The sequence below is a fragment of the Chelonoidis abingdonii genome, chromosome 9, assembly GCF_003597395.2.
Source record: "Chelonoidis abingdonii isolate Lonesome George chromosome 9, CheloAbing_2.0, whole genome shotgun sequence".
Lineage (NCBI taxonomy): Eukaryota > Metazoa > Chordata > Testudines > Testudinidae > Chelonoidis > Chelonoidis abingdonii.
The window spans coordinates 1,926,169-1,951,566 of record NC_133777.1 but is presented as its reverse complement, the minus strand read 5'-3'; the positions used below and the strand labels follow the sequence as shown (position 1 = coordinate 1,951,566).

Genomic DNA, 25,398 nt, shown 5'->3' with positions numbered 1-25,398 from the left:
ACCCCGCCCCAGGGCGGGAGCCCAACAGAGCACTCACCAGTGGGCTTCTCTGGGGAAGTGGGTAACACTCTGTCTTCGTCTGTGCTGAGTGCTGCAGTGCCCGCCCAAGGGCCACATCAAGTAGGGGCCTTTGGAGGTTACTGTAGTACAAAGGAGGTGGCATCCCTTTGGTCTGTTCCCCATCTAGATACTGTCGCCATCCAGCTCTGGCCAGGGATTCTGGTCACTGCAGGCGGCTGCTGTTCCTGTGGGAAAGACGGGGATTGGGAAAGCACTGCCTATTTTCAGGTTTCAAAAGGAGAGTGGTGTCAGTGCTGGGGGTGGGGGAAGCCGACTCTATTAAATGTCAATGTGCTGTCCTCTGCCCCTGGGTCTTAGTATCTGTGTCCCAGGCTACCCCTGCTCAGGGCTTTAGTCTGTGTCGGTGATTCTCTGTGGATGAGGTGTGCTGTGTGTACCCATTGTGTTCTGCTGGCTGGTCTAGAAGAGGCCTCCTTTCCTCAGGGAGGTTCACGGTAGTTTTTAATCTTCTCAAGTGTCTTGTCTTTTCTGACAGAGTCACGGGAGCCAATCTAATCCCAGCACAACTGTGTAAAGCAACCTGGCAATGACTCTCTCCAGCGTCTATACCAAAGCAAGGGCTGAATGCTTGAGGGCAAGCTCATCAGAATAAGGCGGGAGTAGCCCACATCCCTGCTGTTGTCTGTGAGGGGCGTGTGTGTTATATGGAGGGAGGGTGGGGGTGTGACATCTCCTAGCATGTGAGTATTCCCTTCAGTAGCAATTGTACTTTGTTGATCTGGCTCTTCCAGTGCAGCATGCACAGCGAGTTTCCTTCTGCCCCTCGGATCATACTCTTCCAGCAAGCCTCTTGGAAATAACCTCTGCAAGACTCCTGCTCTCCCTGCAGTTCGTTCTGGTGGAACAATCTGTGTCTGAGCTTTCTGTACTGAACACGGACAATGAAGAGCAGGGCCCATGGCTCCTGAGACGCTGAATCCCCCCACGCTGCCGGCGCTCAGTAAATGATAGATTTCAGGTTCTTCGGTTGGAGAACTTGATCCTGTTGTTGTCAGCTGTCTGCGTTCCATCGCTGAGATTGACATCCAGATTCCCTGGTGCTGACCCATCAGCCAGATATAGACAGCTGTCTGAATCAGTCCCTGCATGGTGCCAACACGGGTACATTGGAATTGGGATGAACCAGAAATAAAGAGATCCTCCTTGTGCAGGCCAAAGCTGATTATAGTGATTATTTTCAGCTTCCACACAAATAGAGCTGAGATTAGAAAAATCAAATACGGGTCTGTCATAAACAGATGGTTGAGGGCTAATGTCTCTTTTTTCCTGTAAAGGGTTAACTAGCAGTAAACCTGGAACACCTGACCAGAGGACCAATCAGGAGACAAGATACTTTCAAATCTGGGTGGAGGGAAGCTTTTGTTTGTGCTTTCTGGGTTTTTTCTTGTTCTCTCTGGGTTCTGAGAGGGACCAGACATAAGCAGATATCTCCAAGTTTCTGAAACAGCCTCTTCTGTTCAATTTAGTAAGTACCAGTTAGAAAGGCAGTTCAGTCTTTTGATTGTTTTCTTATTTTGCAAATGTGTATTTTGCTGAAAGGATTGTATCTCTGTTTGCTGCAACTTGTATTTGTGCTGGGGGGAGGATTCACTGTAGTGTCTATAAGCTGAAAGACCCTGTAACATTTTCCATCTTGATTTTACAGAGACAATTTTTACTTTTTTCTTTCTTTTAATAAAAGTTTTCCTTTTTAAGAACCTGATTGTTTTTTATTCTTGTGTGAGACCCAAGGGGAGGGAGTCTGCACTCACCAGAGAATTGGTGGGAAAAAGGAGAGAAGGGTGGGGAGGAAAAACCTGATTTCTCTCTCTGTTAGTATCACTATCTCTCTCTCAGGGAGAGTCTGGGAGGGGGAGTGAAGAAGGAGGGGAAGGTGGATTTCCTCTCTGTTTTAAGATTCAAGGAGTTGAATCACAGCGATCTCCTAGTGTAACCAGGGAAGGGAGGATCTGGGAGGAAGAAAAGAGGGGAATGGTTTATTTCCCTTTGTTTTGAGCCCAAGGGGCTTTGGGTCTTGGGGTCCCCAGGGAAGGGTTTGGGGGCCAGAAAGTGCCCCAAAACACTATATTTTTGGGTGGTGGCAGCTCTACCATTTCTAAGCTAGTAATTAAACTTAGGGGGGTTCATGCAGGTACTCCATCTTTTGGACGCTAAGGTTCAGAATGGGGGTTCATACCTTGACAGGGTCACTTTTAAGGACTTCCATGCAGGGGAAAGTTTAGTATCCGACTAAATCCATGAGCTTCCTTACAGAGTAAATGGATTTTTCAGGGTGTTCTTTTTTCTTCTCACCATTGTGGTGAGAAATGGCTGGATTGTGTTTACTCATTCGTATTCATAGACTTTATGGCAAGAAGGGACCAACTGGTCTGACCTGTACAATGCAGACCACATAATTTCACCTAATTACTCTTGGAGGTAGCCTTTGCTTCTTCGTAGCCTGTTTCCTCCTCTTCTTTCGTCCAGCAGCGCCGCTGTGAATTCTGACTCGGGGGCATGCGGCATTCTCCGATTGGCTAAGTAATGCTGTAGGTGCAGCATGGCTGCTACATGGCAGCACCAGTAGTGACTTGGTGAGCCCCAGAGAGCGAGAGAGACTTGAACACACACATCGTGAAGGAGCTGCCAACTAGATTGGAAAGTTAAACAAAACCAATCACTAAGTTTTCACAAGTCTGAAAGTTTCTGCTTTCCCTCTTTTGTGCGAAAACCAGAGTTTGAGTTTTCTCTGAAATCTCTACGATGTCTCATTGCCTCTCCTGGGACTGCAGGAACTTTTCAGAAGTACAGAATTGCTTAATGAACTAGCTTTCCTGGTGTACGGAGGTTTCCAGGAGACAGGTTAATTGTTGTTAACCCTCATCCTCCCAGGCTTCCTATTATCCAGATGACAAGCCTAACTATTAAAAGGAAGTGTCTTTTTTTTTGTTCTAAATCTAAAATACGTTTTTTTAGGGGATGTATGAGACCTCTTCAGTTTTCACGTGCAATTAAATCTGCTGAAGCAGACATTCAGTATCTTGCACTTAAGCAGACTGAATTAAGTGCAGTTCAATTATTGCCCATCTCTAAATGAATTTAAATTAATTTTAAGGAGTATGTGCTGTTACAGACTAGGGACTGAATGGCTAGGAAGCAGTTCTGCAGAAAAGGACCTAGGGGTTACAGTGGACGAGAAGCTGGATATGAGTCAACAGTGTGCCCTCGTTGCCAAGAAGGCTAACGGCATTTTAGGCTGTATAAGTAGGGGCATTGCCAGCAGATCGAGGGTCATGATCATTCCCCTCCATTCCGACATTGCTGAGCGCTCATCTGGAGTACTGTGTCCAGTTTTGGGCCCCACACTACAAGGAAGATGGGGAAAAATTGGAAAACCTAGCGGAGGCAAACAAAATGATGAGGGTGCTGGAGCACATGACTTATGAGGAGGCTGAGTGAACTGGGATTGTTTAGTCTGCAGAAAAGATGAGGGGGATTTATAGCTGCGTTCACTACTGAAGGGGTTCCAAAGGATGGATCTAGACTTCTGGTGTACATGGTGACACAACAAGGAGCAAGGTCTCAGTTGCAATGGGGAGCGTTTAGATTGGGTATAGAAAAACTTTTTCACTAGGAGGATGGCGAGCACTGGGAATGGGTTCCTAGGAAGGTGGTGGAATCTCCTTCCTTAGAGGTTTTTAAGGCCCGCTGTGGCAAGCCCTGGCTGGATGATTTAGTTGGGATTAGTCCTGTTTTGAGCAGGGGGTTGGACTAGATGACCTCCTGTGGTCCCTTCTAACCCTGATATTCTATGATTGTAGTGTGTTGACAGCCATGCTTAGCTGAGCCAGGTAGGTGATTCTCAACTCCATGCTTTCTCTTTTATATGTTTATTTTAAGTTACAATTTACAGAAAAGGGATGGCTCTCTGTTTCAGGACACCTTGCCCAGCTCAAAAGACTGAGCCAAGAGCAGCTCACTCCCAAGCCAGCAAACAATTAACCAATAATTACATCAGCTCTGTCTTTCCAGGAATGCCAGTCCTTGTTGAGGCCCAGCCCCAAAAGTCCAGGAACTAGGTCTGGGAACATGCCTCTAAATGTTAACAGTATTTGGGTTGTTTTGGACCAGAGTGGGGTGTCGCTTCCAACCTGGAGGACCCCTCCTGAAGAACCCTGCTGAGATCTCCTCCTTATGTACCCAGGAGACTCCAAATTCAGCTCTTCCAATGCTCCCCACTGTTGATCACTGGGGGTGGCTGCCCAGTATTAGACATCGTTACAGATGCAGACAGCACTGAGGTGGGCAGAGGGTGTGTATTCATGTTGCTGGTGGCTGCTCAGCATGTCCCAGACCCTGAGTCACCCAGCTAGTCCCAGGTACAAGCAGAAGGCTCGGGGACTTGCACTGTCCCTGCTACATGTTGCTGGTCCTCCTGGCCTGTCTCTCTTCTCCCAGCGACAGCACGGCTGCCATGTGTCCAGGCCCCACTCAGGCCAGGCCTTGGATGGGCTCCCTCTGCCAGGGAATCTCACCAACATGATCTCAAGCCTCCCTGAGGGTACTGGTACCACACATTCCTTCCGTGAGTTCATTTGGGGGCGAGGAAGGCCAAGATGAGCAGCCCAATCTAGTAGCAAATATTTTCCTGCTCCGCTCCAAGCTAAGCCAGTAAGAAATGCTTGCTGGGAGTTGCTTGTAAAGGCTTAAGCAGTGTGCATGAGACTGGGGGAGAATGCTGCAGACCGCTAAAAGCAAACAGGAGCAGCTCGTTTTCTCAAAAGTGAAACCGGAGGTGTCACTAGCTTAGTGACCCGTGCATGCTTCCTTTTCTGATCAGAGCTGGGAGTTTAGGGCAGCATGCAGCAGTGTCAGGAAGGCAACTGATGACCTTTTGACTGGGATTTGCCAGTTGTAGACCCCATGTCCCCTCCCCCTAGTCTTCCTTGGAGGGAAGCAGGGAAATGCTTCCGAGCAAACTCAACACATTGGACAAGCAAGGAGCACTGGTCATGAAGTGCATCTCAGTGTGATGCAGTGAAGCCTCCAGCTCTGGAAACAACTCTACAGGAAAGAGTAATGCAACCCCCCTGTTAAAGCCTATAGAAAGGGGGATGCCACTGATGGAGAATTCTCTTTACACTATAAAACGCTATAGGCTCCCAGCTGGGGAGGAAGGACCTAGGAGCTCTGTATGATGCTATCCAACGTAACAGACAGAGAAAAGAAACAGAAGAACGGGATGTAGGGTATGGTTCTGTCTTTGTCCTGCCCAACCCCAGAGTTGTCTGCAGTTGAGTTGATGCAGGAGAAGGGGCTGGGCTCCTCTCCAGGATTCCCTACAAAGTTCCCAGTGGTGGGAAAATTATACCCCTTTGGGGTAGCTACATCCTCCCTTTGCCTCAACAGGGAGTCTAGGAGGCAGATGTAGTTCCCAGCAAGATTTGACATAGGATCTAATTAGGATTTCTGAGAATTTTAACTCCGTGGGGTACCCTGAGCTTTGGCTATCAAAATGGTGTGTGAGGCTCTCGCTCTCACCGTAATAAAATTTAAAGCCAGAGTTTATAAATGGCTATTGAGTGACACTTCTCCAGGACGAATTGCAGCTAAATAAAACTTACAAAGTGGGCTGGTTAATCAGGCTTCAATTACACAGGATGCTGCTGCAGAAAAAAACCCTATGTGCTGCCAGCGCTTGCTTTTTGTTTTCCATTTGCCACTGTTCTATTTTTGTTCTTGTCAACCTCTGTAATCATATAGGTTCCCCCACGCAGCAGTAACACTGGTAGGGAAAGGGGTAATGGATACAGTGAGAAAACAAGGCACAACTATGACTGGATTGTACCCGATTCCTCACCCCAATGGAGGCAAAGACTGGCAATGGGCAATATTATGTGTGATGACTCAAGCTGGTTGGAAAAATTCCAGCAAAACATATTTTGTTGTTGGGATTTTCTGACTTTTTTGTTGAAATTGAAACATTTTGCAGGGTTGGTTCTATTTTGGTGAAGCTGCAGGGGAACCCAGGCAGGGCCATGACAAAACCCTGCCTGGTTTCTGCTACCTCACGAACCTGGCTCCTTGGTAGTTCAGCTGCAGGGCGGCCCTAGAGCTGGGTGCCCCTGCCATCCCAGATTTGGGGAGCCTACCTGGCAGACTGCCCCGGAGACTGGGCTCTATTCCCCAGTTGGTGAGAATCTCAAAAGATTTTGGATTTCATTCCAAATTGGAACAAAACCAAACATGGAAATGTCAGAAGCCTCCGCAAAATGGAACAATGAGTGCTAATTATGATTTACACTGGACACTACTGTGTCTTCTGACTGGGCTGCTGTACTTCATAAGAGTATTACTGTCCAACACAGTCAGAACCTCCTGCAGCAGCATCCCAACTGCTTTCAGTAATCACAGTATCTTAGGTTCACAGAGCGCATGAGGCTTAAGGTCAGAAAGGACTGTTAGATTGCTTAGTTTGACCTACTGTATGATACGAGCCAAAGAATGTCCCCATGTACTGAGTGCAATAATTTGTGTTTGGCTGACGCGTAATTTCCAGGAAGGCAAACAGCCTGGATCTGAAGCCAGCAAGAGATGGAGAATCCACCACTTCCCTTGGCAGTTTGTTTGCAGGGTTAATTGCCCTCCCTGCAACAATTTGTGCCTTATTTCTAGCTGGAATTTGTCTGGCTGGAATTTCCAGCTGTTGGTTCAAGCTCTGCCTGCCTCTGCTAGATGGAAGATCTCTTCCAGCACTGGTGCCCAGAGTAAATGGGAGTCTCTTAGTTTGGGTGCTGGGAAAGCAGATAGTTGGCTTAAAAACCTCAAATCACTAGAAAAAATAGGATTTGTTTCTTCTTCTGAGTTACTTGATTCCCTACGAGTAGACAGGTTGCTGGTTGGCTTCCGAGCATAAGGGTGTTTATTGTGTGGTCTGAACATGGAGGGAGATCGGGAATATCTTTTGCCACCTTGCCACTAATAGTTCACTAGGCCTAGTGAGTGCAGGGTACGAACCTGTATCCAGTAGAACAGGCTTTCTGCTGGCTCTCTGCCCAGGGGTGAATTTCACCCACTGGGCTTCCAGGTTAAGACCTAATACATCAAATAAGTTAATTTGTTGCTTTTAAAGAAATGTGACTGGATCTTTATGGACCTGATCCAGCTCCCACTGAAATCGATGGGAGTTGGATGTGGCCTAGAAGCCTTGTCTCTGCAGAAGCCAGGTGACACGTGAAATGCCGAGGGTGGGGGCTATGTGCTGATATTTGGTTTAAGTCCATGATCTGTCTTAGTCTCTCTCTCTCTCTCCCTCTCTCTCTTCTTTCCCTTTTAGGATCCAAGGAGCAAGCACAAATTTAAAATCCACACGTACTCCAGTCCCACCTTCTGTGACCACTGTGGCTCATTACTCTATGGACTCATTCACCAAGGGATGAAATGCGACAGTAAGTGAAGCTCTGTGTTATGACTGCAGCTGATATAAAGGAGCAGGGCAAATCTCTGGTGGTCTGGGGCACATGCCAGGGAAGAACTCCTGACCACATTGAAGTCTAAGGGCAAAACTTCCATTGACTTCAGTGGGGCTGGGATTGCACTTCATGTCTCAACCTGTCTCAATGCTCCAAGCAGGACTACGGTGTATTAGGGCACATTGTAGTAGACATGAGTTACTATGTGTGTTCTATGATGCTTGCTGGGGAGGGGGCAGCCCCTGCCTCCGAGAGCTTGGGCTAGGGCTAGGTGGATGCACAGAGGGCACAGCAGAAAGGGGACTATTAATCAGGGACTCTTACACAGTCCCAGTCAGAGTCACTGGAGTTAAATTCCACCTTCCCCTTTCCCCATCTGACTATTCAGAAGTCTTAAAATGGGAAGTAACCTCTGACGTGCGCAGGGGTGGGAGCTTTTCCCAAGTCCTGGTCAGAGAGCAGAAATCCAGGATATGCAGGCCACCAGCAAGACTGAAACTTCTGCCCTGCCCCTGATGATCATGCTCACAGAGTGTCACCCAGGTACCACCCAGTGGTCACACCTCACTGCTGGGATGGAGAGGGGGTCGGAATGACCCAGGGCTCTGGAAGGTGAAGAGCAGCGGAGATCCCTGGTTGGGACCAGAAAAGATACATGGCCTAAGTCTCTCTTGGTGGTCCAGCCTTATTGGCCAGTCCTTTTAAAGTATCAGAGGGGTAGCCGTATTAGTCTGGATCTGTAAAAGCAGCAGAGAATCCTGTGGCATCTTACAGACTAACAGACGTAACAGATGCATCTGATGAAGTGGGTATTCACCCACGAAAGCTCATGCTCCAAAACGTCTGTTAGTCTATAAGGTGCCACAGGACTCTTTGCTGCTTTTACAGTCCTTTTATAGGCTCACTAAAAAGGAGGCGAGAGATTTTTCCAGCATTTTCTTTTCTTCCTTGCTCCTTTTCCCCAACCTGTGGGAAGGCTGGTGTACAGTCCCCAAGGTAAAGATTATTTCCAGACCTGGGTGGCTCAGGGGCTTTGTCATGGGCTAGGTGGCCTTTCAACTCTTGCTCATGGGTTCAAATCCAGCTCATGCTGGCCGTTATCAGAGGCCCAGATCATTTAATGGTGGTTCAGCCTCCGCCATGAAACAAGCTGTGAGGCTGTATGATTTCTGAGTGGGACAGGGATCTTTGGCCACTAATCACTCCCCTTTTCTGCCTCAGTGAAGGCTGAACACTTAATGAGCCAAAGAGACTGAGTTCCTGCCTGACTCTGATCCCTACAGTGGAGGAATCATGTCGATCGTCCATTGAAGAACTGTGGGGACATGTGCTTTTATGGGTGCAGGGGGAGCCAGAGGGAAAACCTGAGATGATTCCAAACCATGTATTCAGAGACTGACTTCCTTCTGTGCTGGCTTTTAGTGCCACCCTGCGGCTATCCCGTGGAGGTGACAAAATGCCCTATGATTTATGCAATTTCAACAGCCCCTTCTAGAAAGCATTTTCTCTGCTCATGTAGGTGTCAGTACAACGGCTGGTGGAATTCAGCAGGGAAGAATGACAGATCTTTTCATTGCTCAAATGCTAATTAAGTAAATGGCATTTCTGTTACAATGGGGTTATGCAGTAACTAATAGCACTGGTGATGAATACCAAACATCTGCTTCAATGGGAAACCTGTCCAGCCGCCAGGGGCCTGCACATGCCAATATTGATCTTGTGCCACGTTTCCCATCAATATAGAAATTTACTAATTGGTGCAGACACTGCTAATCAATTAGCACTTCTAAAATGTCACCAAGAAGACATAACTTTTTTGCACAAATTCCGCACACGTGCACGTCTCTCCCTTCCTGTTGACCACCGACAAATTCAGCCTAATGAGAAGTATTGCAATCTGGGCATTGTGGGAGAAGTAATCCAATCAGCGGATAAAAGTTCCAACATGGTGGTAAAAACTGGCACAAAAAGCACTACGATGTTTCTGGCCTTGATCCTGCAAGGAGGGGCATGCCGGTGGATCACTGCGCACATGCAGAGTCCTGCTGAAGCTACCCAGCGGGACTCCACGCAGCTCCAAAGGTCCGTAGGCAGAACTGGGGCCTGTGTCAGTATTTGTACCAGATTCCCCCACAGTCCTGCCCGTCTCTTTTCACGCTGCTCTGTTCAGAACTTTCAGGCGTGCTAGGAGCTGACCGTGGGGAATGTAATCTTGTATCTCCCTGCTGTGAAGTAAGTGTTTCTGTTTTCCCTCTGTGCAGCCTGTATGATGAATGTCCACAAACGCTGTGTGATGAACGTCCCGAGCCTATGTGGAACAGACCACACTGAGCGCAGGGGACGGATATACATCAAGGCGGATATAGAAAAAGAAGTTCTCACCGTTGTAGGTAGGTTCATGGCTCTGCTGTGTAGATGCAGACTCCTCCAGTCCTTCACTATTGTAACTTGCTGACCTGGAAACTTGGCATAAATATCTCGTGTGAGCGAGTGCTTTCTTGCGGCCAGAATGTGCTGGAGCTGCTCACGTCCGTGCTAGTGTCCATTAGTGGTAGAAATGTCCTCTTAATTCTCTGGCTAGACCACTGCCTCTTCTTCCTGAGTCAACCTGTTTAAACTGGCAGCTCCAAGCCTTCCCCACCCCATCTTCTGGGTCCTGCTTTTGTCTTTCAGACTTAGACTGCAGGCTCTTTGGGGCAGGGATCAGTATGTTTGTGCAGCACCGAACACAATGGGGCTTGGGCCTCTAGCACTAACACAAACCACATAATAAATCTTCTGATGCACTTGCTGTTTCCCAGAGTGAACGGTAACATGCCAGGCCAATCCGTTAAAAGCAAGTGGGTACTGGATCCTCCAAGCTGTGCAGGTTCATTGCAGGCTGGCTCCGCAATCAGTAGATGGGGCATATGTGATCAACTAATACTGTACATAGGGGGAACTCGGGGGGGAGCGCATCTCCAGGAAGAAACATGATGCACCAGAGCCCTCTTGTGGTGTCTCACATGCAGGCCATGTGCAAATGCAGAAGGTGTGAGAGAAAAGAAGGGCATTTGGGCTCTGGAGAGGGTTATTTTCTGCCTCCAATTTTAGTATATGTGCTGCTGAAGCGAGCACAAAATACACTAATGGAGACTCCATTTCTGCTAGCAGAACCCAACCAAGTGTTTGTGAGGGATCTTGATTCCTCTGTGTATGTTAACTGCAGGAGAGACCAACTGCTGAAGACTAGACGTCTTTAGATCTGGCAGAGAGAGGAGGGGTTTGGCTGGTCTGGGAGGGACAGAAGCTGACTCTGAGAACATGGAGGGTGTTTCTCTTGAAGACTGAATGTGACGTGTGGCCTGCTCAGCCTGGTGCTAATGTCACAGCTCATGTGGCGGTTCCCAGGTTGGCGGGAGTTTATTATAAAGAGACCTGCCCAGTTCTGTACTGGGGGCCTGTGCAGAGGGCAAGAAGCATATAAAACTGTATTAAAGGGACAGGCCACAACGACCAGGTCTCTCGTACAACCCTCCCCCCGACCCTGCGACCTCAAAGGCCAGCCTGGCCTTCGGACTATTCCATTAATATCAGACTCTCATCTTTCCATAGCGAGGGCTGAATCCCGCTCTCTGTGATCTCCCAGTTCAGAAACCTAGTTGACAGCTCCCTGCAGTGCAAATCTGGCTTCCAGGAGGAGATTCTGAGTTTGTGCTGCTCAGATGCTCCCTGATCAGCGCTCAGGCTGGAGCATCTCACCTCTAGGGGTGGAGGGAAATGGATAGGGCTGGCTCAGAGACCTCTTGTTCAGGGTTCCTTAGTCTCCTGTTTTGGGGCTTTCAGACTGAAATAGCCCAGGTTGGCTCCAGCCAACGTGGCCTGAGTCGCGTTTGTGCTGGGAGGCCAGGATGACACGTGTCTGAAAAGACAAATGCTCTGCAGCGCTATTCCGAAGGGGAGATAATCTTTCTCGTCCCTGCTGCGGTCACATCCTTCTCTCCTCTCGCCACCCCCACGTTTTCTTTTACCAATATCTGTCCCTCTGAGCGTGCAGAGAAGGGGAGTGGTGGTCTAAAACAGTCAGGGAGCTCCCAGGTATTTAAACAAGCATCCTGCAGTTTGTGAGTAGCTGAGGACATTGAAACAAAGCAATGAAAAAAATCCCTGTTTTAGAGTGTATTGAGTAGGCACAGAGATGCAGGGACGCTCCGCGCCCCACCCCCCAGTGTCCGAGCTGCTACGTGACTGGATAACTAGGCAGGAATTCCTAAGGAGGTGGGGGATGTGACTAATTCCTATGGAACACAAAAGGAAGGGGTTCAGAAAAGAGCCCCAGGAATGATTCAAGGCTGGGAAAACCTGCTTTAAAGTGAGAAACTTAAAAAGTTTAATCTATTTAGCTTGTCCAAGAGAAGGCCAAGAGGTGACTTGGTTATGGTCTACAGGTACCTCCAGGGAGAAAATATTTCTGGGAGCAGAGGGCTCTTTAATCTACCAGACAAAGGCAGAACAAGATCAAATGGCTATAAGTTGAAACTGGAAAATTCATGACCATGATGAACCCCTGGAAAAACTTGGCTAGGGATGTGGTGGATTTTTTGTCACTTGGAGTCTTTAAATCAGGGCCGAGTGTCTTTCTAAAAGACCTGTTCTAGCCCCACCTGAAGTTACGGCTTTGAATCCTGGGCTGAGGTTGTTTGGCCTGCCTTATACAGCAGGTCCGATCAGATGGTTACATGGATAAATATTTTAATTTAAAATGTTCCGTTGTTGTCGAAGATGTTCAGGTTTTTGATGGAAAAGCAAGAAGGTTTGCAGGAGGGGGAAGTGTTTGTTTTTCAATGAAACCATAAAATTTCAAGGAAAACTTTTTAAAAAATCAATCTTTTTGTAAAATCTCTTGCAGGGAAAAAACCTTCTTTTCCCAAACTGCTGCTCAGATGCCCTAGGATGTGACTGGTGTAAAGGCCTAGATTTGACACTAGGATGGGGTGGGCTCGAACAGAGAAATCCTGGGTCTCACTCTCAGGAAAGCCTTTGACCCCCACCCCCTCCCTCCCGAGTCTCTCCACCACCACGGGGCTCTTGGGACCCTTTCGCCTGGAGCTGAAGAGAATTGGGTGCATTTGTTTCAAACCGGTGGAAAGATCATTTTATTTCTAGCCCTTTAGGGAGGTGTCAGTGGAACCTGTCGTCTGTGGGCTCCAGGAGGAAGGCAAGGAAATGTACTGAGTTCTCCAGCTCTTCCACTTAGTGAATGAAGGAGGGGAGACCCTGGAGAGGGGAGGGGATTTCTGCCTGCCCTGTAGGGGCTGCTAAGTGGCCTGACTTCCTGCCTTTGGTGCATGTTTTTTTTTTAGTCTTCGGGGTCTGCTTGAGTCTCTCAAACCCCAGCCAGTGACCGAATGTGTTTGTGTCCTTCCCTCAGGGAGAGGGGACCCGAGCTGGCAGAATGAGCTCTGTGTTGTTCAGAAGCTCAGGAGTGCGCTGTACGTCATTTTGCCATCCTGCTCTGGCACAGCTCAGTAGACGTTTCTGTTCCCCCAGCAGCTGTTTGCTTTGAGGACAGTGTCATAGCTGCAGAGTGTGTGTTTTGAGGCTGCCCTGCTTCCTAGTGCGAGAGGCCTGGAAAGAAAAGCAAGTGCTCTGGTCAAGGTACAGGCCACAGCTTGTTCTGGTGGTAGGTTGAAGCATAGCCGAGATTGAGTGGTCACCCAGGAGTACAAGAGGCTCTTGATGACTGGTTGTAATTCTCCTGGGAAGAGGAAAGCTATTTAAGTAGAGCCTTTTGATCCACACAGCTAATTCATGCAGCACTGCCCAGTCCAGTGAACTGACCTCTTTGAAAAGTGGTAAGGTGTTGCTGTGTCCTAAAGATCCTCACTTGAGCCTGATGGAAACGGCTTAAACAAAGGCCTTAGCTTGGCTGTGTCCTGCTTTTCTGGAGTGAGGGGCAAATGTATATTTCAAAAACATCAACATCCACGATCACAGAACCATATGGTTAGAAGGGACCATCGAGTCTCACCGCCTGCCAAGATGCAGGATTTGTTGGGTCTAAACCATCCCAGACAGATGGCTCCAGCCTCCTTTGGAAAACCTCCAGTGAAGGAGATTCCACGACCTCCCAGGGCGTCTGCTCCATGGTCCCACTGTTCTTACAGTTAGGAAGCTTTTCCTGAGATTTATCTAAATCCACCTTGCTGTAGTTTGAACCCATCACCTCTTGCCCTGCCATCTTTCGTGGTAGATGTGATGGGTTGGGAGGGAGATCCAGTCTGCAGAGCAGCCAAGGAAGAAAGTTTTTTGTCAGGAAGGGGAGATCTGGCCAATAAACAAGTCTCCTGAAAAATCTGCCCATTCTCTGAGCCTCAAAAGCTTTCTTGAAGGCTCCTCAAGAACCTCACTAGCTGTTTGTCTATCTTCCCCAATCCCAGGCTTCTGGAGCCTGATTTTTCAGAGATACTGAGCCCATGCATTGGGCTCCTCTGGAATTGCCCGTTGGAATGATTTTGAACAGTAACGCCTTTTTCACAGAACAGAAAGTTTTCAGAGAAACTGAATTTTTCCCAAAAAACTGGTGTGTCCAGCAGGAAGATGGAAATGCTGCCTGCCTGCTTGTAAAGCTCTTGGTAATTTCTCTTTCGGGCAGGCAAGCGGAAATGTTTCATTGTGGCTGTCCCCACACAGACTTTTTCCGGAAATCTTTTCCCGTGAAACCAGTTGTGGTTTTGACCTTTTCTCTTGATTTGAGTGAAGATTCCCCCCACCCCACCCCGAAAACATGCCGTTTGTTCATGGGAAGCGATTTCCATGTTCTGCTCTCATTGAGAGCACTCAGTCGGTCTGAAACCCCAGTCCTGAACGTGACATGATTTGTATGCGGCGTTGCGAGTTGAACAGTGACAGCCCAGATGCTAACCACCCTCCGGTGAGCATTTGTGTTTAAGACATGCCTGGCTGTTTGTCTCCATGCCCAGATCCATGTAGCCTGGGTAGTGCAACCTGTGAACAGGTGGGATGGTAAATTGCATGTTAGGCTCTAGGTGGCAGCCCAGTCCCACAAATGGCCTGTGAAGTCTCTAATCGCGGGCACTGATTCAGGTTTCATCTGAGCCCTGGCGGGTGCACCCAAAAGGCTCTTGTCTCTCTGGACTGGGCTTTTCTTAAGCTACCCCCAAGATGATGGACATGCCCGTGGTGCTGAGGGTACTGGGTGCCCACAGGCAGAGCTGGCATTGCTGACTTCAGGGGGCAGCACTGGGAGATTGAGACATAGCTGGGGGGTGGGCATGGCTGCCTTGTGGCTGGGATCAAAGTTGAATAACGCTGCTGGAAAGCCACCTTCCCCTCCCGCTGAACTCCCTTCTTTGGCCAGGATTCTCTGGAGCTCCCTTTTCAGACACTGCTTCCTGGCTCCATCCAGGGTCAGAGAGAGCAGACACAAATTATTAGTGGGTTGTCAGAGCCTCCTCCTTCCCCCATCAATCCATGGACTGTGTGTGCATCTGTCTCCTACACTGTACCGCAGGTGTGACCCGCTCCCAGGTCCTTGCAGGTCAGGGGCAGCAGTGCTCGTGTGCCAGATGAAAGCCACTCTCTCCCGGCTGGACATAGCTGTTTGTAAGGCTTGGTCTACACTACGCGTTTAAACCGATTTTAGCAGCGTTAAACTGATTTAAAGCTGTACCCGTCCACCCTACGAGGCCCTTTATATCGATATAAAGGGCTCTTTAAATCCACCCGTCCACCCTTACGAGGCCCTTATATCGATTAAAGGGCTTCTTTAAATCATTTCTGTACTCCTCCCCGACAGAGGAGTGCGTAAAATTGGTATTACCATATCGAATTAGGGTTAGCGTGGCGCATCGACGTATTGGCCTCTGCGGTATCCCACAGTGCACCACTTGTGATCCGCTTGTTTACAGCAATCTGAACTCGGATGCATGGCCAGGTTAGACAGAAAAGCCCCGCAAATTAGATAAAAAACTTTCATCCTGTTTGCCCAGCGTGGACTCTGATCAGCCGGGTGTGGCAATGCAGTCCAATCAAAAAGAGCTCCAGCATGCGACCATACGGGAGATACTGGATCTGGCTTTGCTGTATGGGGAGGACTAATCTGTTCTATCAAAGCTTTGTTACAGAAGACGAAAGCCAAAGCGTTTGAAAAAAAAATCTACAGGCTACACCGTGCTGCGTTGACAAGCGAACGAAGCCAGAGACTCAAATGGCGACGCTCATGAGGGGGGGGTACTGAGACTCCACTAATCCAACAGTCCCCAGCAGATCTCCGAAAAGTATTTGCATTCTGGCTGAGCTCCCATTGCCTGTAGGTTCAACACATTGTCCGGCGGTGGTCACGCGTATAGTCGTCAATTTACTCCCCCACGTGAAAAAGGGAAAGAAATCGTTTTCTTGATTTCTTTCAATGTCACCCTATGTCTACTGAATGCTGCTGGTAGACGTGATGCTGGGATGAAGAGCAGTATCACTCCTTCTCCTGGCCCGGTGGAAGGACAGTGCGTAGGATGTTAGCATCTCATCATTCGTACATGCAAAAGGACTGGTAGCCGTTCCTTGTTATCAACCTGTGAAGTGCTCCTGGCTGGCTTCAGGTGAGGCTGGCCGGGGGCCACATGGGTGAAAATAGGAATGATTCTCGGTTCATTCCAGTAGATGGTTACAGAAGGCTGGTAAGCGTCCCCATCGTAGCACCTGGGGGCTGAGCTCCATCAGGCCCTCTCCCCCTTCCTGTGACAAGAAAAGATCCTGTCCTGCCTTGGACTGTCATAGCAGCGGCATGCTGGCTCCTCTGCCGCACCGCTTAATGTCCTTGCCTGACTGTCAAGCGGGGAGCTGCCTCCCCTCGTTTATCTCCACTAACAAGTCACTTTCTATTCCTGCATTCTTTATACTTCAGACACAAATGGGGGGACACTGCCACGGTAGCCCAGGAAGGTTGGAGGAGGGACGAACAGGTGGGTTGTTTGCAGGGGCACCCCCTGTTGAATGATGTGCTATATTTCTGCGGGATCTGGCAATGGAGCAGCTGTGCTCTCTGATACACTGTTCTCTAGACACTTGCCCCATATTCTAGGCAGGACTGACTCTTTTTAGCAACTATAAAGGAGGATTGATCGGATCTTGCCATTTTGCCTTTGCGTCCCGGCCGACCTCCGAGCCAGGGACATCCATGATCGCAGCAGACAGTACAGAGACAGGCTAACCATCTCATTGCCAATTTACGCCGGCAGCAGACAGTATAGAACGACGTAACCTGTCTTGCTATCATGCAAAAAGCAAGAATGCTGCTGTGTAGCGCTGTGTACCGCCTCTGTCAGCGTCATCCAGTACACATAAGGTGACTGTAAAGTAAAAAAAAAAAGCTGAACGGGCTCCATGGTTCTGCTATGGGTCTGCCAGGGCCAATCCAAGGGAAAAGGTGCGAATATGATGATTCCGTTTGCTTTCCCGGAGGAGGAATGATGATTGTACCCAGAACCACCTGCGGACATGATTTTTGCCCCATCAGCCACTGGGCTCTCAACCCAGAATTCTAAGGGGCAGGGGAGACTGCAGGAACTATGGGATAGCTACAGAATAGCTACCCACAGTGCAATGCTCCGGAAATCGACACTAGCCTCGGTACATGGACGCACACCGCTGAAGTAATGTGCTTAGTGTGGCCGCATTCACGCGACTTTATACAATCTGTTTTATAAAACCGGTTTATGTAAAATCGGAATAATCCCGTAGTGTAGACGTACCCTTACAGAATGGCGTCCCATGCTGTCATACCTGGAGAACCCTCACGGGGCAGTGTTGGCGTTAAAATACACTTTTTGAATAACAATCATTATCGCTGGTGCCCAGACACCCCGATGATGGGCATGGCAGAAATGTGAGACTACTCCAGTGCTAACTCTGTTTCCCAGTCAGCAAAGCGTGTCAGTTGGTACCATGCTGGAAAGTGACCGTAACTTAGCATGGGATCTGATTGACCATAGGTGTAGCTGGGAACAGCCTGATGAGAACCTAAATCTCATTGACTTAATAAAATCAAACCCTTTTGGCAAAGACTTGAAACTCTAAATACTTGGCAAAGCTTTACAACAGTCCATGTTCCCTGCTCCCCCTCCTCCCCTTGGGTGAAACTTCCCTGATTCCAGAAACTTGCTCTTGGCTCCTTTGCAGCATTGAAGAGGCAGAGAGGAGGCAACACAATGGTCTGATCCAGGTGCCAGTTGCGTCAAAGGCAGACGTTCCATCAACTGCAGCATGAGCTGCGTTGGGCTTTACAGACAATGATTCCCATGCAAGGCCCCTCTGAACTCATTAGCAATGTCGCCACTTTCGTGGGTGACTCCTGTTTGCTCGTTCGTGCAGGTTAATGATGCTGCCAACTTGTTGAAACTTTTTTTAGATGATGATCTTCCCTCTCTCTGTGATACCACTGCCCTTGGTGGTGATGCTGCATCTCAAAATGCAACGTGCTGGGGTTGGGGAAATGTCTTCTGTCTTCTGTAATAGTGTGTGTGTAATGACCAATAAATCCAATAAATAGTAAGGTTCCTTGTCTCATGAAGGATTAAATATAAGAAAACATAAATAGCTGTGTCTGTTAGGACAGCAGCAACCAAGGGAAGTGAAGATGGACTGAGGGTCAGCGATGGGTTGTGGTTGCTGTTGCAGTTGGCTTTATAGCCTGTGTGGGTGGCAGCATCGACATTCCTGGTTCTTTAAAGAGGGACGTTAAGTCTGTCTTTTTGAGAGCAGGTGTTGCTAAGGAAAATAAGCAGTGGCTTTGGATTCCAGCCAGCCTTCGTTTTGGAGCTGTCTCTCTCCTTTAAGGCAGCAGAAATAGTTGTTTGGTCACCTAGTGTCTTTAGGAACACAAGAAAAAGAGACTATTAATTGAAATTAAAAGGTGGCAAATTGAAAACCAATAAAAGGAAAAGCTCGTAATTAGACTGTGGAACTCACTGCCACAGGAAGTTGTTCAGGTCCAAAACAAAGCAAGATCCAAAAGAGAGACAGGAGGTTTATATGACAAGACTATCCGGAATGCTGATTAATGCTGGCAAAAACAATGGGAAATGATTCAGCCTTCCACTTGTGAGTTGGTCAGTCTCTAGGTTTTATTCTTGCTTGTAATAGTTCATGTGGAGGGCAGATATCCCACGTCTGCCTAATGGGAATCCTCTTACACCTTTCTCCGAGGCCTCTGGTACTGGCCGCTGTCGGAAGCGGGATACTGAGCTGGATGAGCCACAGTTCTGGTCCAGGCTCGCTGTTCCTGTGTACTCTGCAGACATTGTGTCTGTGTCCACACACAGCAATGATGAAAGAAAGCCTCAGCGAACGTGGACAAGGAGATGTTACCAGACTGGGGCAGAGCAGGGCGTCGTGCCTGCCGACGGCTAGTGGATTTGTGTAGCTGTTTTCTCCGGGCTATAAAGTAAAACAGCTGGTCCCTTCAGCACCCATTGTGCTCCTGCCCAGTAGCCGCTAGCGGTGTCTATGTGGCCGTTTCTCCCCCTGTCCTGGTGAGTAAGTGGCTTGGAGCCGAGAAGAGGGGGAACCTTTGTGCTGATGGCCCCAGCTCCACTCTTCCATTTGCTCTGCTCTTCCCTCCATCCTGGTGTGCCCACTTGCCGTGCTGCCCCTCCTCCAGTGCTTCCCAAAACAGACTCCCTCTGTTAGGCCTTTTGGGGGGCCAGGCTGAAGCATCTGGTAGCTCCCATTCCTGCTGACCCCAAGGCCCTACTGCCGTCTGTAGGAGGCACTCTCGTTGGTCTGTAAAACTCTGCTGGCTGTGTCACTGACCTGCCATACGCACCTTTGATTATGGGTTCAGCTTCCCGCTCCCTCTCTGAAATGCAAAGAGCCCAGGTAACTAGTCAGTCCATTGCCCAGGGCGTTGGTAACTCCCCCCTTAGTCCCCCCTTCTTCCCCCCCCCCCCCCCGTCCTCCTAGCTTTAGTGTTTGCGGATGCTGCTGACGCTTCCAGGGATGGGAGATGCCTGTTTCCAAGTTGCACTGACACTTGAGCGATGGTTAAAGATGTTTTTCCTGTGTCTGCTGTAGAAGCAACTTCCAATTAGGTCTTGTTTTCTTCTCGGAGCAACATTAACTGGAGCAGTGACCTTTTCAGAGTGTGCACTGCTTAGGGCAGGTCAAGTCTTCATCTTCAGTCAGATAAGGATGATGCATCTCTTGCTCATCACCAGGCTGCCCTGGGGACAGGAAAGGCCCCTGAGGAGTGACTGGCACTTTCTAATGTGCCTTGCTGGGTGGTCTGTTGCTGAGTGGAGAGTCTGTGGTCAGTCACTGTCCTCCCTATATCAGGGTTTTGGGGCAGGCCCCTCAAATCAAGTTCTCTTTGTTCCTGTAGACAGCCTGGGATCACTCTGCCAGGTGACCCTTGTGCTGTGAGAGATCCTGGCGATGGGCACTGTATAGGAACCCAGAGGGTGAAGGGGCTAGGCTGCATTCTTAATGAATATGGCACAGCTGAAGAGCATGTGAAAGTGGCTTTCGGGCAGCACATCCTGGCATGCATGCGCTCAGCCGCTCGTCCTGAGAGCCCTGTAGTGCCAGCTGGTCCCCATTTCTGAGAGCGGACTCCAAGCAAATGCTCCCCCACTGATCTGACAGTGACATTCTCCTCTCTGTCCCTCCACTGCCTACACTTAAATCCAGCCATGCCCCCATCCCAAACCTTGTCTCTTCTCCACTCCACCAGGAAGTTCTGGCCATCTTCCCCTTCCCACTCTGTGCATCTTTCCATGCTGCCCTCGATGTTAGGAACCGCTTCCCCAGACCCATGTCCCCCTTTCAGTCAGTTCCTGCCAAAGCACCCACTTTTGTGAGGCCTTCAAGCAAAAGGTTTGTCACTTGGAAACCCAGGCCAGCAGAAACAGGTTCAAGAAAGAACTAGATATGTTCATGGAGGATAGGTTTATCAATGGCTATTAGCCAGGATGGGCAGGAAAGCAAAACCATGCTCTGAAGTGTGTCTAGCCTCTGTTTGCCAGAAGCTGGGACTGCACAACAGGGTATGGATCACTCGATAACTGCCCTGTTCTGTTCATTCCCTCTGGCATTGGCCATTGTCAGAAGATAGGACTCTGGGCTAGATGGACCATTGATCTAACCCAGTGTGGCCGTTCCTCTCCCACCTCTCGAATGTGTGGTGGGCCCCGAATCCATATCTGTTCCTGGGAAGAGTCTGTGGCTTGGTCAGTCAAATTGCCCAGTCAAAATTCTGTGCACTCATTGTCAGAGATATTAGAATCAAGCCTCAAATCATGAGATTGGCTTAGAAACCACAAGTGGTGGTGGTGTTTTTTGTTTTTTTTTAATTTATAAATTTTGGATTTTGTCCCCTGGTTTCCGAGCCCCCAGGGTGCCCTTGGGTCCAATTTTCAAACTTTTCTCTACAGCTGCGAGGACTGGAAACTTTGCACTTTTAAATTTGATATTTCAGGAGTTGATGCCAAGAGCTGGGGCTGGAAGAAAAACACCAACTAGAGCAAGAGTCATGATTAAATCACAAGAGCTGGCAATGCTGTATTTTTTTAGGCCCCAGTGAGTGGTCAGCACAGGCCTCTGTGTGGGTTGTGGGCGCTTCTGCTGCAGAGACACCCTTTGTAATGAGAACAGGTGCCTTCGTGGGAGCAGAAGGGTGTTGGTGAACAGTGCAGCACCCCTTCCTGGTGGGAACATGTCTACTGCCAGTCAGGAACAAACAGGGCCCGTGGCACAGGCTGGGGTTGTGCCGCACTCCTCCAGTATAATTAGGGTGACCAGACCTCCTGATAAAATCGGGATTGTCCTGATTTTGAGGAGTTTGTCCCACATCCGGACCAGAGTATGGCCGGGAAGCCATTTGTCCCAATATTTTGTTTCCTAGTCTTCGGTGGCAATTTGACGGAGAGTCCTTCAGTCGCGGACGGTCTTCAGTTGTATTTTGGCGGCGGGTGCTTCTGTCTTTGGTGGCAAGGTTTATTACTGGCTGCTGAAAGACTGCCGAAGACCGTCCGCCACTGAAGGGATCTCCGCTGAATTGCCGCTGATCTCCCGGATGGGTGAGAATGAAAAAGCCAACCCCCCCCCCACGGCAGTCCTGATATTTTTCCCCTTAACATCTGGTCACCCTAAGTATAGTCACCAGGCACTAACCCAGCATCGTCAGTAGCTGTAGTGGCTTTAGGGCCAGAGAGCGAGCCTGCTGCCCAGGACAATCACTGGATGAGCTGGAGCAGTCTGCTCAGGTGAGGCCAGAGCTCTGGAGGCTTGGTTGAAATCATTCCCATATTTTCCCTTTCTACTGATCTAACTGCTCCCACAAATCTGAGCCCCAGCTGTGGCCCACCCCACTGTGGATGTGCAAGACCCCAAGAACTGAGGCTTTGGTAGATTTTTATAGGTTGTTTTTTATTAGAAGAATGGCTTTTTCTTTCCAAATCTAAATGTTCATGAAAACTCTTTTGCTTCGGTTGGGTTCTTCTGGGCAGTTTTCATTTACTGAAATCTCTTGGGTGTTGTGTCTTCCCCCCCTCCCCAAACAAAAAGTGCCAATTAATGATTTTGATTTTTTTACCTGTGAACAATTTTGGAAAAACAGAGTGGGTCAGTTTAAGATTCTCTCCAAGAGAAGCAACATTGCCGTTTTTGTTACATTTCTCTTTCATTTGTTTTAATCCGCTCTGAAATTATATATATTATTGGAACCAGAGGTCCCAGATCTTGTCTAAAAATCTCACATTTCAGCCAAACTCTCTTGCGCTCCCAAAATGCATGTGCTATGAACCTGGTGCACTTGAATCAGGCCAATTTTCCATTTGTTAACTGTGCACATAAAACGACTTTGGACAAAGAGCAGCATATTTCAGATTCCTGCTGTCGTGGTACAGGAACGGAACCAGGGTGGGGAGTAACTTCCTCCTGGGTTAGGTTACAGGCAGGACAAGCGAGGAAGGTGTCAGTCGCTAGCAGTGCGTCTGGAGGCTGCTGGGCTGCTGTACAGACAATCGATAGCAGTTGGAGTGTAGGCTGTTGTTGGCACGGCAGCCCTTGAGTGCCTTGGAAGCAAAAGCTCTAGCTCCTTGCTGCCAGCAGGGCTGGAATGCGATAATGCATGGAACGATTCTGGGCTGTGACTCAGCCCCAGGCGCAGCGTTTACACTTCAGCAGGGCTGTCACCGTAACCAGAGCAGCAGCAGAAACCTGTTGAGCTGCCTCTCCTATGTGGGCGAGTCTTTGCATTTGTGCTGCTAATTGGTCCTTTATGATAGGAACAGGGCTCCATTACCGCTCCCCTCGTTGTATGGACTTGATGTAATTGGATAATGGGCATGCTCAGGAGTGTGGCTCTATACTGCAATAATTCGCTCTGTTGCCTGCTAGGAAGCACAAGGATTTTCTGGAGTTTCCAGCCTAAATTCACTGTTTGCTGTACTGCTTTATCTAGTAATATAGTTCCCTGCATAAATAAATGGCACCATCTTAATGCTATTGCTTTATGAAATTCTCCAGTTCCAAGTAATGATTCAGGGATAGTCAGGCTCTGAACTGCCAGTAGGGGGAGAGTTTGGAAAGTCAAAGGCCAGGAAAGGTGTTTGAAACAGCTGCTGGCTGGATACTCTAAAACGTTGATGTTTTTTGAGGACTTGATCCTGTATGGGGCTGAGCATTCTGGTCCTGATCTGCCCAAGCACTGAAGCACATACTTAACTGTAAGTGCAGGAGCCATCTTGAAGTGGTGACGATGATGTGAGGAGTTTGGGGTTTGATTGGGATCCAAAGGGGGAGAGGGAAAATGGTAGCGAAAAAGAGCCTGTGCATGAAGCAGGACCCCAAGGGGCGGGGAGCCAGCTGGATGAGCAGTGACCTGTTTGATTTGTTTGGTTCCCAGTGGAGCTAGTTGAAAATTTTCCAAAGGAAGCTGTTATGTTGGAAAGTTGGCTAGATGAAATCGAAATGTTTTGTGGGAAATGATTTGTTTTAACTGGGTTGTTTTGCCTTTTGTTATGATATAAAAAATCAAAATGGCAAAGTTTCGATCAAGTTGTTTTGATGTTTCTGACATTTTGACTTTTCTTTCTGATTTTGAAATGAGAACAAATTTTAAAATGTCAGAATTTCCTGGCCTGTAGATGTTCTGTTTTCTGGTCTGCTCTAGTTCTTCGCTCCATTGGGGGCATTATTAATGGCTGCTCTTTCAGCTAGTGTTAGCATCACTTTATGCAAATTATAGCTAAGAAAAAAAACTCCTCTTAAATTTGCAAGTTTAAGGTTTCTTCTGTTTTTGCAACGCTAGTTGTGTGGTTGGTATTACAGTAGTGGCTAGAGCTTCAGCACAGAACAGACACATTGCGTTAAGAACGGCCCTACTGGGTCAGACGAAAGGTCCATCTAGTGGCTAATGCCAGGTGCCCCAGAGGGAATGAACAGAACATGGAATCATCAAGTGATCTATCCCCTGTTGGCCACCCCATGCTCTGACTGTCCCTGCGGGAAGCTGGGAGTTAGGTACTGTACACACATGTAGGAGTGAGACAGTCCCTGACGCCAATGCTGACAGCCCAAATAGAAAAGACAACATAGGGTGGGAGGAGACGCGTGGCTGAACCTCCACTACCTTAGTGAAGTTAGTTATTTGGGGTTTTAATCTAGCTCCCTGCAGTTTGGCACAGCCACTGCCGTGCAGAAAAGAACAAAGGTAGGAAACGGAAGCAGGTGATTGAACAAGATCTTCTGGCAGCATCAGGCTAGAAAAATAAAATTTCAAGTGATTGAAAACTGCTTTCTGCCTGCTAGAAATGATGTACGTTTGTGCATGTGTATTACCTGTGGCAGCCCCATTGTGCGAGGTGCCGTATAGACTTATGACCCAGAGATGGTGCCTGATACAAAGAACTTGCAATGGAATCTAAAAACATGGACCAGAACCTGTAACTCTCTCTTGTTGCTCTGAGCCATCCCATCGCATTGCAATCTATTAGGAAGGGTGGCCTGGAGCCAGCCCCTGGGCTAGCTCTCATGCTCTATAGGAGCAATAATGTTCTCTTAACGAGAATCAAAATCAAGCTAACTTCCGTTCTTCTAACATAACCATTGCAAATTGTGTGGAAGTGTCTGGCCGAGGTTTCAGGAGCACATAAGGACTAAACGCACTTTTGGACCTGACGATAAGTGGCTAGAAGGCAGCAGAACGTGATCTGTGGAGCACTGGGTCACTGAGCTACCTTCAAACCTGAGAGCAGCTCTGGTGCAGCTGCTGCCACGGCCACCAACGCTCGGTGCTGGGGTGTTCTGCACCCCTCTGGCCCCCATATCCGAATAGCATGAGTTTCTTTCTCCTGTGAAGCAGGCAGTGTGGGTTCCATCTGTCTGTCTGAACTGAACTGAACAGACAGCACACACCACACCGGGCCAGATTTACAAAGGTATTTCAGTGTTTAAAGATGCGGACAGGAACCTAGTGAGGTTTACAAGCTCACCGAAGTTAAGCCCCTAACTTCCTCTGGCTTTCAAGAGGATTTAGGCTTGGTCTACACTACATACTTACTTTGGTGTGACTCTCTCTCGGTGTGAAAAATCCACATCCCTGAGCAACATAGTTATACTGACCGTAACCCCCCGTGTAGACAGGACTGTCCCACTAACATAGCGACCGCCTCTCACAGAGGTGGGGTTATTAAGTCGACAGGAGAGCTCTCTCCCATGGGTTTAGAGCGTCTTCACTGGCGTGCTACTGCAGCGCATACAGTTTGTTCTAAAGCAGAACTGGAACAGTAAATGTATTTAATCTCAGTTTCTGGATCACCATGTGTTAGCTGAAACATAAGATCTCCAGCTAAATAGACAGTGCAGTGTA

General features: G+C 48.5%; 1 protein-coding gene across 5 annotated transcripts in view; it reads left to right on the top strand.

Annotated features, from left to right (window-relative positions):
• The window catches only part of PRKCB (protein kinase C beta), a 272,295-nt gene that overhangs the window by 139,769 nt on the left and 107,128 nt on the right, over positions 1-25,398 (top strand). For all 5 annotated transcript variants that reach the window (XR_004372151.2, XR_012656472.1, XM_032769125.2 and 2 more), the window contains 2 exons: positions 7,397-7,508; positions 9,794-9,922. Coding sequence is in view for 3 of the 5 variants with exons in the window: in XM_032769125.2 (XP_032625016.1) it covers positions 7,397-7,508; positions 9,794-9,922 (241 nt within the window). In the remaining 2 variants the exon portion in view is untranslated. The remainder of the gene's footprint in view (positions 1-7,396; positions 7,509-9,793; positions 9,923-25,398) is intronic.